This window comes from Leopardus geoffroyi, chromosome A2 (assembly GCF_018350155.1).
Source record: "Leopardus geoffroyi isolate Oge1 chromosome A2, O.geoffroyi_Oge1_pat1.0, whole genome shotgun sequence".
NCBI lineage: Eukaryota > Metazoa > Chordata > Mammalia > Carnivora > Felidae > Leopardus > Leopardus geoffroyi.
The window spans coordinates 155631595-155647925 of NC_059331.1; the positions used below are offsets into that span (position 1 = coordinate 155631595).

At 38.8% G+C, this 16331-nt stretch overlaps 1 protein-coding gene across 4 annotated transcripts in view; it reads right to left on the reverse strand.

The window, feature by feature from the left end:
* Nucleotides 1–855: 855 nt before the first annotated feature.
* BRAF (B-Raf proto-oncogene, serine/threonine kinase) overlaps nucleotides 856–16331 on the reverse strand; it is a 174685-nt gene continuing 159209 nt past the window's right edge. For 2 of the 4 annotated variants that reach the window (XM_045495891.1, XM_045495894.1), the window contains 2 exons: nucleotides 14737–14890; nucleotides 856–8191 (listed from right to left, as the gene is read on the reverse strand). In XM_045495891.1, coding sequence (XP_045351847.1) covers nucleotides 8169–8191; nucleotides 14737–14890 — 177 coding nt within the window. In that variant the 3' untranslated portion in view covers nucleotides 856–8168. Of the gene's footprint in view, nucleotides 8192–14398; nucleotides 14891–15788; nucleotides 15840–16331 lie in introns of those variants that run through there. The other 2 variants (XM_045495890.1, XM_045495892.1) reach the window with 2 other exon arrangements.

The following is a 16331-nucleotide window of genomic DNA, read 5'->3' on the forward strand; positions in this document are numbered from 1 at the left end:
CTCTCTCAAAAATAAACAAACATTAAAAAAAGCAACTCAAAAAAAAAGTTTCTAAAATATCTGTACTACAGAACTTTCTTTTTTTAAGATGAGAAAGAGATAGTTCAGAGAAAATAGTGGTCTCCACAAATTTTATGATTAGCTGGAGGGGCATGAAAAACAAACCAGATTCCTCAAATAAGGTACCAACCTGAAGATATTTCTGTTCCTTCACATTATTCTCAGACATAGGGTTTCCAGGTGAAGTTTTAAAATGGTTGACTTCTCTTCTGGAAACTGCCCAGTTATCTGACATCACCTGAAGTTATTCTAGGAGTCATTCAGACTTCAGGTCGTGAAATCATGCACAAAATGAACTGTTTGGGGTAACTAGCATTTTTAAAAAACACAAGTGCATAGTTTCAAATACATGTCTATGAGTACATTCTGTGTTCCTATGCAAAATGTTTTGGAAGTTGTGTCAGAAAAATTGGAAACCTATACAATTCAAGGGGAACTTCTCCAGACTGATTCCTTCAATGACTCCGTTACTGCACACACTTCAGCTGAGCCACTGGAGGGCAGCAGTCAGCTCACAGCACCGTAACATACTTGAGGGTCACCACCAACACCACTGGATAAAAGGCTGTCCCCACCACCCTAGTGCAGTTGGTACAATGTACCAGGCATTCATCGCGACTACTTACTTTAAAAATATTTTTCATACAAGTAACTTCTACTCACCCAGCAGGGATTGACATGTATGAAACAAAACGCACATCTCCGGGTCTCCGCATTGCCTGGAAGTACGGTCAAGACCCCAACTACTTACGTTACTGGATGGGATAGTGCTAGAAAAAGAGTCTTGATAAAGACTTCTCCATGCAGTCAATCTTTATTATAGCAGTATTCGCATATTCACATCAAGTACATAGAACTTTTTGCCTTTTATATAATACAGAGTTTTTAAATAACTTTACACAGAAATAAATCTCTTCAATCTGAATTTCAGCTATTTTTTTTTTAATTCTCCATGCTTTCTATCCAAACTGAACAATATTTTCCATTGTACAAATTTACATGAGAAAAACTCCAAAGTACAAATGAAGGGACCTGAGCAGGAAAGAACCAAAGTATCAAGGAGTGGGTATGGGGAAGATTAAAAAAAAAAAAAAAAAAAAAAAATTCAAGCAAACACTGAGGATTGAGGGACAAGAGGGAGACATTATCCATTTGACTGAAAATAAATGTCTTTTTTATGAATTGAAAAATAAGCTTTAAAAATAGTTACTCCATTGTAATTTTTGCAAAGCAGGTATAAAGAGGTCTGTGGACAATTTAAAAGTCCCCATTTTTTTTCACTGGGCACACCCCAGACTCCATGAGAACCTTTTCAATGCTTGAGTGGAACCGAAGTGAACTAAAGCCAAACAAACCTTTGGCAGCAAGAGAGAGAGGAATGTGTGTGTGAATCGCCGTAAGGTCTGGAGTGGTAAACCAGGAGCCATTAATTCACTGCAGTTGAAACACGAAGGATTTCCCTTTCCTCTCCTTTCTAGAAGAATTGTCCTCAAACCAAGAAGTGAATGACAACGGGGTGATTTCCTTTTTCCTGGTTTAAACCAAAGAGCAATCCTAAGTACTGAACTAGAATTCAAAGGGACGTATGTCGAGGAATGGTCAAATTCAGTCCCCTCATCAGCTGTACGCTCCTAAGAAAGCTACTGCTGAGTGAGGAAAGGGTCAGCGTGTACAACTAACAAATGAGAACACCACAAAAATACAGCACTGTGACAGAGTCCTTCAAATCAGGCAATATCACGAAGGCCAAATCAAGAACATAACCTGTGGCGTGGCCACAGGAAGAACAGAGGACCCAATGAATGCATTTCCAAATGGAGGGAAATACAGCACATACACATACACATACACACACGCACACGCACACACACGCATACGCACTCCTGTATGTAAACTATTAGAACATGAAGATAAATAAGACATAAAGGTTAGCCACTTATGTTGGTAATTAACATGAATCAAAAGGCATTATATGTTTACATAGCCGGTTTTAATCAGCTATGGAACATACACAAATGTTAGTAGGAAGAAATAATTTCTTTTAAAAAACTGTTCACAGCTTAGAATAAAAAGCACACTTATTGCACTCTTACGTTTTATGTCAGGTAATTATAGTTTATTTCCCACCATCACATCAATTTTTCCCTAGCCCCCAACTTACTCCCACACCCTCCCACCTCCCATTTTGGTCCATGTTCTCTACATCTGTGCCTACTCCGTGAGCTTTGCTGCTTATGCTAGTCTCAAGTTTCTTCCACCAAACTCCAAGTGGGTTAAAAAAGGCTTAACACACAAATGCAACACAGAATCATTTTCAACACAAAACTGGTACTGAAGCAACTTTTAACCCCATCTCGGCCCCTGTAAGCAGAAGCCCTCTGCCGCGTCTCTTCGGTGAATTTCCCGCCCAGTTCCCCAGACTGATGACAGCCGGCTGCTCGTGGCGGACCATGTGCCCAGCCTGCCAGAGCGGCAGATGCTTGCCCAAGTCCTGTGTTCGGGACTAACACGAACAAACATTTCGGCTGCTTTCCAAGAGTACTTTGATCTATAGAATCCTTAAAACACAAACCCATCGCGCGCGCGCACACACACACACACACACACACACAAACGGATACACTGGCTGTGTCCCCATGCACTACAATTAGAAGAGAATTCTGTTAAATAAAATTATACATTTTAATAAAATTAAACATTTTAATAAAACTAATTTAGTAATTAATAAAACTAAATGAACAGTTGGGTAGAAGGGGTCAAAGGATAAAAAAATTAAATAAAAAAGGATTAAAAAATTAACAGCTGAAGTTGTGGATGCTGAAATTAAAGATCTACCTAATCACTTTTTTGAGGTGAGGACGAACAATCCCGATGCGTGTTAAAATAAAGCACTGCTGCCTTACTTTAAGATTGTGGGACTTAACGTTTCTGTCCTCCTCTACCTTAAAAATCCTGATAGAAACCATCAATTACCCTTTCCGCCACTGGCAAAAATTAGGAGTCAATTTCAATTTCAATATCTTTACCCAAACAGAAGTGAAAATAAGTTATCTGAAAACAACAAAACAAAGCTTACTCTCTAGTGTGCTGATTAAACAAAATCTTCCCAGTATTTTCAATTTTATCAGAGCTAGCAATACACTGGCCGCCTCCCTCTCCTCTGGTCAATGTACACATCAGGCAGAGATCCTACTGCACTCCTTGGGGCTCAACAGCCCATGGGCATCATAGTACATACGTACCAGAGGACAACAGCCTATGGGCATTTACAACCTAGTAAAACATCTAGAGAACCTGCTGGAGACAGTACAGTGCCTTTCCTGGGGGTGGCAAGAAATGAAAACAAGACACAAAATGCACACCATGGAGTGTGTCCAGTTCACAGCCATCGGCCACGTCCCCAACTGGTCCAATGCCCCCTCCTAGAGGGGCCCCCCGTGGCACCCCGAACAGCATGACCAGGACAGCCCCACTTAATTTGCAAACAAGTCCTGGGAGGCCAGTTTACATTTTAAACTCTGAAAAATCCCTGTTCAGGTTGGCAGTACTCTGGAAAGTGATAAAATCAAATTCCGTCCTCTATGTTACTAGCATCCTCCTTCTCACTCTTGAGAAGGGACTGCTGCCCAGCATATATTATTTCCAACCCCAAACGACAGCAACTCCTTAAAATGTCTGTCAAACGTTTCTGTTATATAAAAGTTCCATGCTTTGAAGAACCTATTGGAGTAGAAAAAGTTTCTCTAGAAATGTCACTGAACTATAATTTTCAACCTACTTGCTCTATGTGATAAATATATCTGACTCTACTAGGGATTACGTGCTTTAAAAAAATAATTTTGTTCACCGAAAATTTACCTGTGTGTTTTCTCATTTTTTAAATGTGATTTCGGCTATAAACCCGTGAGTGCACTGATCTTTGCGGTCTACATTGCGCTCTACAAAATATTAACACAGCTGAGTTAGACCAGAGTGGCTGCTCTCTTCACATATCACTGATTTCTGCTAAAATTTTAGCTTTTTTATTGCATCGTGAAGGCACAGTAAAGATCATTTGGCAAATTGTCAAGGTATTTTTCTAGAGCCTCATCTACACCGTTTCAGTGTATGACCCCTAAGCTATCTGCTGTCATACTCACAGTAAACTTTCCATGTCTGGTTACTGTTTTTTTTTTTGTTTTGTTTTGTTTTTTGTTTTTTAAATAGCCTTAATGGTGGGAATCTGCTAGTCCCAAGGTGCTGATATTCTAGTGCTAACGATGCCAACTCAGACAAAGAAGAGGATCAGGGGGCATCATTCCACCCTCTTCGCTGGGCAGTCTCTCTACAGGAGGATCTGTGCATGTGATGAAGCTGCGGCTAACTCTTTATGAAGATGTACTGTCTTGCCAAGCCTACTGAAAATTAAGTGTATCACTGTTAGTGAACCGTTACCGTAACTATCTAATTTCATGCAACTGACTTAAGGTTAAGATTCTGAAGCGTACCCCTAAACAGATTCTGGCACCACCTGCAATAATAATCAGAAACTCTGAGCTACATTTTTCAGTATTACTGCTGAAATGCATAATGCCCTTTAGGACAAAATGAGAGTGCTCAAATACAAGTACACATAAAAGTTAAAATCTTAAATCATCTTCATGTTCTAGAGCTCCCGACTTTTCATATTTTAAAATAAATAACTATTCATTACCTCATTCTAAGGAGGTAGTTTTTTGAAGAGGTCACCTGAACCCTGCAATGTGCTTCAAACTAAAGCTAGACGGGGTCCACACAAGGCTGGGGAGTGAGTGCACAGGAGGGGCAGTGGGGGCCTGGGAGGGGATCCAGCAGCCCCAGCACTGCCTGGTGACTCAAAGAGAACATCGTGTGCTAAGAGAGCTAGGACTGCACCAAAGGAGAATCTAGGAAATATTTACAGAGTTTCTGGTTGACAGTGTTGAAGCCTTGATTACCTCTTTAGAACTACATAATATGCTCTTTCTCTTCCAACACCAACATAAATGTAACATACATGCTTTACATGGCATTTTATCTTCTAGGACGCTCCAGTACATCCTACAAGATCGTAAGTGCAATCAGGGACTGGATGTTCAGGAACCAGAATTTGACAGCTGGACAGAATCTTCTTTTAAGGTGCATATAAATACGAATGGTCACACTGGATTTTCTATTCACAAATCCCTTTTCTAAGTTTTTTGGTCAATGTTATTTCAGTGGCAAAAGTCTAAACTCTACACTCTAGTTTGATGACAAAAAAGTCCATCAAGAATACTACATATTTTGAAACAATCTTTTATGTCTGCTCTCAAATTTTTCAGAAGGCTTCACCTTTCCTCACCCAAAATAAAATACACTATAGAAGGCACCGCAGCCACTTTACGGAAAAGACAGGTTAACTACAACCTTACAAGACAGTCAGTGAAGCAGCCACACACTATCTGTACAAAATTATTCATAAAGTGCTTTGCACAAAACAAGGAGTTCTTCCTTGTATCTTCTTAGGAGCTCAACAAGTCTATCTGTAGTCTAAGCATCAAAAAGTAAGAGGAAACCCCTTTATCATGTCATTTGTAAACTAGAGATGGAAAAAAGGGAACAGAAATATTAAAATTTTATTTTTACTTTTTAAGGGTGCTATAAAAATCTCCCAAGAACACCCTGAGCCTGGCTTCTGGGCACAGCTTCATCTGAGATCAAGTCTGTTTCCTCTTTTCAAGTGAGACAGCAACCTATTCTAAATAGGATGGAAAGAAAAACGTGTATCACCTTGAATTTTATTTTGAGGATTCCAATGCTAAGCTTCCTCCATCACTAGTGCTGTGCTGGCTCCCGCCACCGGAGACTCATGGGCCAGGCCTCCTCCGGTGGGCTCTACCTGCTCAGCAGGACAGGCCTACTTCTCCAGCCCAGCTCTCTCCAATCTTGGCAAAGGGAACACACCAACCAGCTTAAGAGCATGGATGGGGACATATTTAAAAAGAAAAATAAACAATGCTTTTAGAAGAGAAGCAAAATTAGGCACACAAGATGCTGTTCAGATCAACAAGAATCTTTGCCATTTCTGAATTCTGTAAGATATTGCTCTGCTCATGTAGGACTTAAGATAAACGCATTGCTTTTCAAACTCATCAATAACTCCAGGATACTTCCCATTTTACTAGGACAACCTTCTACCAGTCTGTGGAGTTTTCAGTAGGCCTTCCCCTGAATACAGGTATTTTAGCAAGAAGCAGTGAGCTTAACAGGCTGAAAGATAGATAGTGGAGTGAGTTACAATTTGAAATGTTTAAATACCAATTTCTAATTCCCTGATTTATTTCATAGGTCCTAATTTCCGTAAGGTCCTTGGTTTCATAGCTTGGTTGTGCTAAGTATGTCGGATTTGATTTACATTCCTAAATGCTGACAAGAGATTCTAGGCTGGATTTGTCATTAATTTGTCATTAATAAATATATCCAGAGTTACTTTCTTTGTTACTACTGCAATTATACCACCGTTTAGTAAAGGCCAAAGGAAGCTACGAGTAGATTATATTTTCCACTTATGCAAAGACAAGGGATGAGGTTCTTGGTACTACAGCAGCCCTTTCTATAAAAACAACTGCTGTTAGGCCTCATGCATCCTCCCCTCAGTCCCAATACACCTAAAATTGCTCTATTCTCTACTAAGGGAACTCAGCTGCCAAATTACCCGACCTTTTGAAGACCAGGCTTGGGAAAAAAGGAAGAAGGAGAATGAATGGAGACACCACCATTTTTATTCTCGGTTGCATATTCCAGATAAAGACTGGAAAGAGGACGGAGGATGTAGTGTAGGCATAAGTTGGAGGAAAACATGAGATATTAGCAAAGATGTTAGTGTGGATCCAGCAAGTACCATTAATTTAAAAATTATAAATATCTGTCATTACGCTAAGACTCCCCATATTTAGGTAGAGAAAAGGATAACGATCTTTCTTTAAAAGTTGTTTCTATAACAAAAATACAATTTTCCAGGAATATAATTCTGGCGGGAAGTATTATTTTATTCCGATTCAATTAAATCTGAAAATTATTTTCTTTTTAATAAAAATATAATAGAAGAAACTCAGAAATTAAAACTTGTACCTTACATTTAAATTACATAAATGTCTCACATTCAAAACCGTTATCAAGCAGTTTTGTAGGCTTTTAATTAGATAGATACTGCCATGGCATTTGTGCCCTGGACCAAGTAGCCACATAAGTACTTGATGACTGGAAGAGCTTAGGAGGAAGATATCAACTGTATTTTCCTGAGAATGTGCTACATTGTGGAGGAAAAAAAAAAATCCCCAACACTTGTCTTCATTGCTGGACCCAGTGAGAAAAGAAGGCAATGTGTGCCAGCACGTCCCAGCCTGCGCGGTTAGGCAGACACCCTCAGTGAGCAAGGAAACAAAGGCCAGAAACCCAGTAGGTCAGGAAAAAGATGCAGCATCCCCTTTTCCTCTACACCAACACGGATCTCGTCCTCACCTCTCGTTCTCCATTTAAATAAAACAGCTTCACTTGATAAAAATGCGTCAAAGACTGGACATGCACCACACAGAAAGGCCATGCTGCATTTTTGTTCCATCCCTCAGAAATGAACGGTGGTGGCTAGGGGAAAGAGCTCCGCGACAAAATCCCAGAACAGGAAAGAGAACGATGCTTGGCGATTGCAAACTGCCCCGTCAGGTGACCAGCCACACGCGGATCTGGCGGTTAGAAGGGCAGAGCCGATCGGCAGGCTCTCCACAGCCAATCTCCCAAGCTGTAGCAGCAGCTCCTTTCCATCATGCCTGACCACCAAAAGGTCAGAACTCAGGCTCTCTCCTCTTCCTTCCTGGGAGTGGACAGACTTGTATGCACGTGGTATTTGTGTTGAAGAAGAAACACTGGCAGCAGAGAATTCTGGTTCCTAAAACATTCTTCCCTCTTTTGTTGGATGGGAAATTCCATTCTGTTCCACACCAGCTTATGCATTGAAAATTCTGTATCTTTAAAAAAAGAGTTGAGGAACAGAAGAACTGTGTTTTGATGTTAACAAATTGTACGAACACAAGACTTAAGAAATAAGAGTAGATGTTGCCATGATGGTGTGGCTACTTGAAGGCTGCAAATTCTCCTGTAGAGGGAGGACAAGAGCTAATTTTAAAAAAGTTATCTCAAATAACCTAGAGACCCAGAAAAGCCTCACTGAAAGGTGACTAGCTATCTATTACAAATCTAGCATCATCATAACTAATTTAAAAGCAAAAATGGCTGAAACCCATAAAAGAAGATAATTTACAGTACAGAGAGTAGGGTTCAGTTACATCAATTACATATCAGGTCTGCAAGTAACTTCCCAGCGGGGATGTACATGTTATGGTTCTAGTCACGCTGAAAAGCAGTGCGACGAACAAAATTTCTCAGAAACTGATTGTAAAATAGTAAGTCTGATTTGTTGAATACTTTGCCCCCCAATTATCAACTCATTTCCATTTTTATAATGCCACTATTAGATTAGAAAGGAAGAAACAAGAATTCTCCCCATTTGGAAAAAGATAAAATTAAGAGGTCAGCTGATTTGTCCACATGACACATTTGATTGAAGGAAAGAAAATCTAGACTGTCCATTTTCTAGTTCATTTCCTTTTAAACTACCAAAATATTACACATAGGCACGTGTGACTGAACATTACTGTCAGCACAAGGAATTCTTTAAACCACAAAGTCCCTTTGAGGTCCTATATTCCGTTAGCTTACCGACTTTGAGGGTTCATGCCATTATTTTTCATCTATCAGTTTTGTTCATAGCTTCTACTTGTAACTAGAGGCTGGTTCTTCTTATTATATACACTGTAGTTAATTTTGGGGGGTTGGTTAATAACCGACAACTCTCGGAATTTAGCCAGCCTTAACATCGTTTCTCAGTAGTAACAGCTTGTGTGATGAGGATCCAAGCAATCACTCACATGAATACGCTATTTCATCTAGGAATAACCTATCCATCTTCTAATTGCTGTTAGATTCCAACTGGTTACTAGAGAACACTGGTATATCCCAACAGACTGCTAATGACTGGATGGCAGAACCCTCAGACTGTAGGCTAGTAATATTAGTCGATTAGACTAATATGAGACTGTTTGAATGCCTGTTATATGCCAGGTGCATCAGTGAATACTTTACATACATTTGCATCTGAGCCTCACAATAATTATAAGGCAGGTGCTGTTCCTTCTCTTAGTTTGTAGAGAAGCAAGCTGGGGGTTTAGAATAGTTAAGTAGTTTGCCTGCTATCTCACAGCTAGAAAATGGCAGAGTTAAAATGCAAGTCTGGTGGAGGAGAAGAGTCTTCACTATTAACACACCCCTAAACAATTTTCGATAATTAATCATTTGTTTTCCCATTCTGAATATTATTACTAATTGGACTGCACATAGTGAAACTGTCTTTCTATCTAAGGATTCCTTTCACCAAGGAAGTAACCATGGCATTGTGAGTCAAAAGGTCAAGGAAGGGTAAAAGAATTATTACTTCATATTTAAAGTTAAAAAGATTAGGGAGTATGGCACTAGTGAAAAAATTAGCCAAATTACTAAGACTTTGGGGAGCCAAATATAGCATAACCACAGGAGGCTGTTAACAGCGACTCTAGAAATGTATAAACATTCACACTACCTTTGCTGATAGCTTGAGTGCATTATGGTTTTAAGGTTGCTATTTTTTCCAGTATTTTAATACATTTCTTCAAAGCAATTTCCAACATTCTAATTAGTAATCACTGTATCTGGCAGAATCTAAATCTCATCGAAGGAAGCCAATGTGAAAATAGGATTTACTTAGAAATCTTTATTTTTAAAAATGGCTAAATTTTAATCTATTAAGTGAGAGAGTATCAAAAGTGACAAAATTCTAAGTTAAATCTTATATACTGCATTAAAAAATAACTTGAAAAAATCTTCAGATGTTGTCCATTAATTATGATTAGGCACTCCACTTTGTTGAAGTGTTTTACTCTACAAACCTAAAAATGTGAGCCTTGGAAAAAAAAAAATCACAAAACAACCGCCCAAGGACAAACTCTTACCAACAAACTGCAAATCATACGCCAGTAAAGGAAACAGTTAAGATCATTCTGCCACTGTCTGCTGCTTCTAAAGGAATGAACTTCTTTACATCAACAGACTTCAGGTCCAGGAAAAAAAAAAAAGACAAAAAGAACTCAAGAGTTTAGGGACCAATAAAACTCTTTCTATATATGACCCTGAAATCATGGAGAAATTTAAGAAAAAATTGGGGGTAAGAGGCGATGGATCTGCTTTTGGGAAAAAAAAAAAAAACATATTCCTTCTTGCATATCTGGAAATCTCTATTATCCCATCCCCTATCCTATTTTATTTGAGGTAATAACAATTATTTGAAGTGAAACACCCAGAATACTATGTGGCTTTTTGAAATCTTGGTATATTAACTTAACTGTTGCCTGAAAAATCAGAGGCCAAAATGAAACTTTTTTTTTCATCTCTTTTCTGGCTAAGAATAACCTAAGTTCTATTTTCCATGTGACTTTAGTTAAGATTAGGGGAGAGAACACTTGGGAAGGCCCTGTGATTTTAGATACTCTAAACATCAAGATTTGTTTATTTGAAAGCTAAGGATTTTATTAACTAGTTTTAAGATATTACGAAATAATTATCTTTTAGTCCAGAATTGAATGTATTTCAGAGGCTCTCATACATATAATTTGATGTATACTTCTTAAAGATAAAATATGCTATGAAAAATCTAGTATGTTATTTTGCACACAAATTGATCACTGCTTTAGATGTGGGGACAGTCATCTGAAACTAAAGCAAGTCCCATTCTTTCTCTGTGGTGACCTTTAAGGAAGTTTCAAAAGTATAACATTCTGGCACGGACACACTGGACTTGTTAAATTCTTAAGAGAAATTATCACAGGAGAGATGAAGTATTTAATAAAATAAAAAGTGCTATAGAAATACTCAATAATTCTCAATCTAACAGACTGTAACTGATAAAATGTTTTAGCCATAAAGTACCCGTTTCATAATATTAAGCAACAAAGGCAGTTCATTTCCTTACATTGAGAGCGACTCACTTGAGTCAGAGGCCATTTAAGTTGCTGTGTTAAGTTGCTGGTCTCTATTTAAAGAGAATGATTTTTTAAGAAATATTTGTAATGTTTGTTTATTTTTGAGAGAGAGAGAGAGAGAGAGAGAGAGAGAGCAAGCAGGGGAGGGGCAGAGAGAGAGGGAGACACAGAATCCGAAGCAGGCTCCAGGCTCTGAGCCGTCAGCACAGAGCCCAATGTGGGGCTCGAACCCACAAACTGTGAGAGCATGACGTGAGCTGAAGTGGGACCTTTAGCCAACTGAGCCACCCAGGCGCCCCCAAGAGGATGATTGTAACTAATGCTTTAGTATGTATATGCCTAGTACAATATTAATATCTGAAAATAAACAACCTAAAGTATTTGATTAAATGCTGTGATCCCTCAACTACTTAAAAATCAAGATGAAAAATCTTAGTCCTCACCACTTGACTAGTAAAATGCCTAACATGTAAAACAAATTTTATAAAAAGGCTGTCTGCTGAAAAAGGAAATCAACTTTAATAAAAATATCTGAGGGTTCAGGTTTTAAGAAAAAGAGCAGGTCATAAGAGAACGAATGTCCTTCTGTTTCAATTACCTCGTCAGAGAGGTGGACTCCACATATGGTTAGAAAAACGGTATTTTTCTTTATTTGGAGAAAGCATCTACAATACAGCATAAAAGAACAGAAAAGGAGACTACCATATGTCATTCTAATGCTCCCTACTCCTCTGCATCCACGCTTTCTAAACATCTCGCTCTGCCAGATTTTTCATGTTCTTCCACGACACGTCCAGGGGGCCGGGTTTGAAGACAAGAGAACTATCAGGTGACCCTTTGGAGGCACAATGGAGAGTGTGAGACAGCGCTATGGCTGGAAGAGCTCAGCAATGCCCTCTGGCAGAGGAGACTGAATGGAGTCAAAGGCAGACAGTGGGGTTGCTGGGTAGTTTTCAGTGAAGGGGGTAGTCAGGGGAAAAAACGGTGAGCAAAGAAAAGAAAATATGAGTGAAGCAAGTATAGTGAAGAACTATAGAAAGAACTGTATCAATATAAAGATCATTTGACTCCTGTGCCTTAAAATGCTTTCCAAAGCTTTGAGCACTGAGCATTCCACAGACCAATGTAAAAACTTTATCAGCTACACGCTTGCTATTCAATTTGTGATAAATAAAACCCCATTTAGTAATTACTACTAATCACATCTTTAAAAAAAATTTTTTTTTTAATGTTTATTCATTATTTTAAAAAAAAATTTTTTTTTTTCAACGTTTATTTATTTTTGGGACAGAGAGAGACAGAGCATGAACGGGGGAGGGGCAGAGAGAGAGGGAGACACAGAATCAGAAACAGGCTCCAGGCTCTGAGCCATCAGCCCAGAGCCCGATGCGGGGCTCGAACTCACGGACCGCGAGATCGTGACCTGGCTGAAGTCGGACGCTTAACCGACTGCGCCACCCAGGCGCCCCTGTTTATTCATTATTTTTGAGAGAGAGCGAGAGAGAGCGAGCAGGGGAGGGGCAGAGAGAGGAAGACACAGATTCCGAAGCAGGCCCCAGGCTCTGAGCTGTCAGCACAGAACCCAACGTGATCATGACCTGAGCCGAAGTCGGACGCTTAACCAACTGAGCCACCCAGGCGCCCCACTACTAATCACATCTTTAATGTCACTAGAGGATTTGGAAATCCCACACTTTAATGTTTTCCAACATGCTCTATTCTTTTATGCCTTTCTCATTTTTATTTTTGAAAACATGAGAAATGTTCTTTTCCACTACTCTTGCCTAAATTGAAAGGCATGAATCCATTTTGAAGAACATGAATGGCATTACTTGTCTTAAACTGCCCAAATAAGGGGCCAAAGGTATGCCATGCTTCTCACTGGGTAGTTTTCCTGGACGAAATTTCATCCATTCAAATTAGAAAGTTATTTTATTTTAATTATTTATTTTGAGAGAGAGAGCGAGAGAGCACAAGTAGGGAAGGGGCAGAGAGGGGGGGGGAGAGAATCCCAAACAGGCTCCACACTGTCAGTGCAGAGCCTGACATGGGGCTCAAACTCCCGAACCGTGAGATCATGACCTGAGCCGAAATCAAGAGTCTGATGCTTAACTGACTGAGCTACTGAGGCGTCCCAAGAAAGTATTTTAAAAACTTATTTGTGGTACCTAAGAACTAAAATATCATTAAAGTCTTCCCAATTTTCTTCTTTACTGGCTTCAAAGGATGGTATTTACGCAGATGTTGTCTGTGTGCCTGCATAACCCTGAACTGTCCGTTATATTTAAAAATCATCACAGTTCCAAACCGAATAAATGAAAATGTATTTAAGAGGCTGGCTTTTGGCACTGACTCACAAGTAGAGATGGTAATCTCTTCGATAAGACGCCAGCAATACTGCCTCTTTCACTTTTGATTCCAGTAAGATTTTGGTTCACAATAAGAATATTAATGACTGCCCCAATACAGCCCTTTTTTACATAAGAAAATGTTAAGTATTAGCTCTAACAAATACTTTGTACCATGGGATTAAAAAAAGAATAGCATTCATTCATAAGAAGAAGAACCTTTCTGGGCAAAGAACATATGGAGCACAAATTTTATGAGACACATGGGTAAGGGGATTGTTAAAATAGGCATCACGAGAGGGAAGTATAATCTGAAGTAACAATATTTCAGAAGTCTGTGACCTTGCTGTTTGGCAACTAAAGACATCTAAACAAACAAACCCAAAACTTTCACAGAATTCTGTTAAGCTTTTTTGGGGGAGGAGGAGGCAATGCATTTGTAAGGAAATTCACCTTCCATGTGTATATGACACCTTTAGTAATGAGGAAACACTACTTAAAAGGAACCTCAATTTATCACATTTGTCCACTAAAAATCCAAGCTTCAACCATAGTACTCATGTCAGACATCCACTCCTCAGCAATGTCTTTGGTTACCTGCACCCATAATTTATAAAAAGACATTCAGTCTATTGCTAAGGTGTATAAAGGACATCCATATTTTCCAAGTTATAATAAAAAGTAGTTATAGAAAAAATACTAAGAATAAAAATAACTTATTCAACTCTCGTGGCTTCCTAAATGAGATCCGTTCGGACTGCCTTGCCTCACACAGGCGTTAAAACCTGTCATCCCCCTTTGACCTTCGAGCCCGTACACGGGGGCAGTACTGCTCTTGCAAGTCCCTAAGGGACATGTGAGAGCTCATAACAAGAGGTGCAGGAGAAAAGTTTAACTGAAGTTTAATAATTAGGATAAGCCAGTAAACAAAACCAATTTGTAACAGGAAGTAAAGCCTCCAGAAGAGGTACTGCAAATGTTCAGCAATGTCTGTGCATTTTGAAAACCCTTGGATATTGAAAATCCAAAGCTAAGTATACATTTTAGATCAGGAAATAATTATATCTAGTCTTTAAAAACATACACATTCTTTGGTTCATCTTTTTTTAAAAAAGAAGATGCTATCCAACTTAGTACAGAAGCACGCACATTTCCACCTCCTTGGCCCCGGCCCCCTGCACTCGCGCACTCATCTAACTTATCTCAGTGGACGGGAAACGCACCATATCCCCCTGCCTGGATGGGTGTTTTTGGAGAAGCACAAGCATAGAGACTAAAATCCTCTGTCTGGAAGCCAGCCCGATTCAAGGAGGGTTCTGATGCACTGCGGTGAATTTTTGGCAATGAGCGGGCCAGCAGCTCAATAGAGGCAAGAATCTAAAAAAGGGGAAAAAAAAGAAAAAAAGAAAAAAAGAAAAAAAGTAGAATGAAAATCTAGGTGGTGTTAATCTTTAATATCCGCATCATACTTAACAAGAAAGCACCTGAAATCTTACACTGTTTTGAGTATTATCCTAAACGCTTAAGAAATTGGTATTTTTTTCCTTACAAAGAAAAGATTATTACCAAACTCCATTGGCTTTAATCTCTGTAAAATAAATGGGGAAAGTAACCTATAGTTAGCTTTTATTTACATTTTAGATTATTTGCCAGCCTTGGAACAGTAAATAATACAAAATTTTAAACCAATTATATACCTATCCCACAGACCACAGTCCCTTTTGGGAAGAAGGAGCATAAATCAGTAAAGCACTATATGGCTTCACAAACAGAATCATCAGAGCAACTCATTCTTTAAGAAACTCAGTAATAGGAAACGTCTTACACATACATGATTAAAAGGAGGGTCCCAATGACCCAGACTGCTAGTGGCACAGGAGTGAGAAGTGACAGGTGACAATCCAAGAGTGAAGGAGAAGACAGGAAAACAACAAATAGACACCAATCCACAAAATGTAGAAACTCAGCATATTTTAAGGTACAAAGAAACAGGTTATGGCTTTGAAGACGTACAGTATAATAACAGATGTTCATAATCATGAGACATATGTGTAAAAGGCTTGGCACAATGCCTAGAATATATAGTAAGTACTCAATAAAACTTTAGCAGCCATCACTATTATTTTTCTGAGCCACCAAAACTTTTTTAAAAGTTAAACTATAATCTGTATAATGATTAGTATAAGGCAAAGAAGCAATGTTACAAAACATTTTAAATTACAAGCATAACACACAAATAAAAATTCAAATAATACAGAAAAAGTATAAGTCCTACCTTCCAGGGGTAACCACTGTTAAAGAGTCTATACTTTCTTCTGGACCTTTCCTATGCATAAACATGCACATATGAAAACAGAGCCCATCCCCACCCTCATCACCATTTAAAGTGGTATCATTCTATACATATTTTTCTGCATTGCTTTCTTTTTTTTCCCCCTCCCTAACATCCATGCCATCTAGAGAGCTACCTTGATTTTTAGTTTTTCCTAGTGGTAAGCATTTTTGTCTATATCTGAACACTTGTGGAAGCAGACTCTGTAGTATACCTTTTCAGGAGTGGAATTACCAGAGCACAAAGTATATATATTTTAAGTTTATGAATTCTAGCAAGTCCTTTCAAAAGGCCAAACCAATTTACATTCCCAACAACATTGTTAAAAAATTTACAAGGAAGGCTCTTCCTTACTTCCCAACATCGTTCCCAATGCTGGATATTGTCAATCTGAGAGAGAAAATCAAAATGTATTTCACTGTTACTCTACATTTTACTGACTGTCCCAGAACTTTTAACATCCTAAGTTCATTCGCCATTTGTATT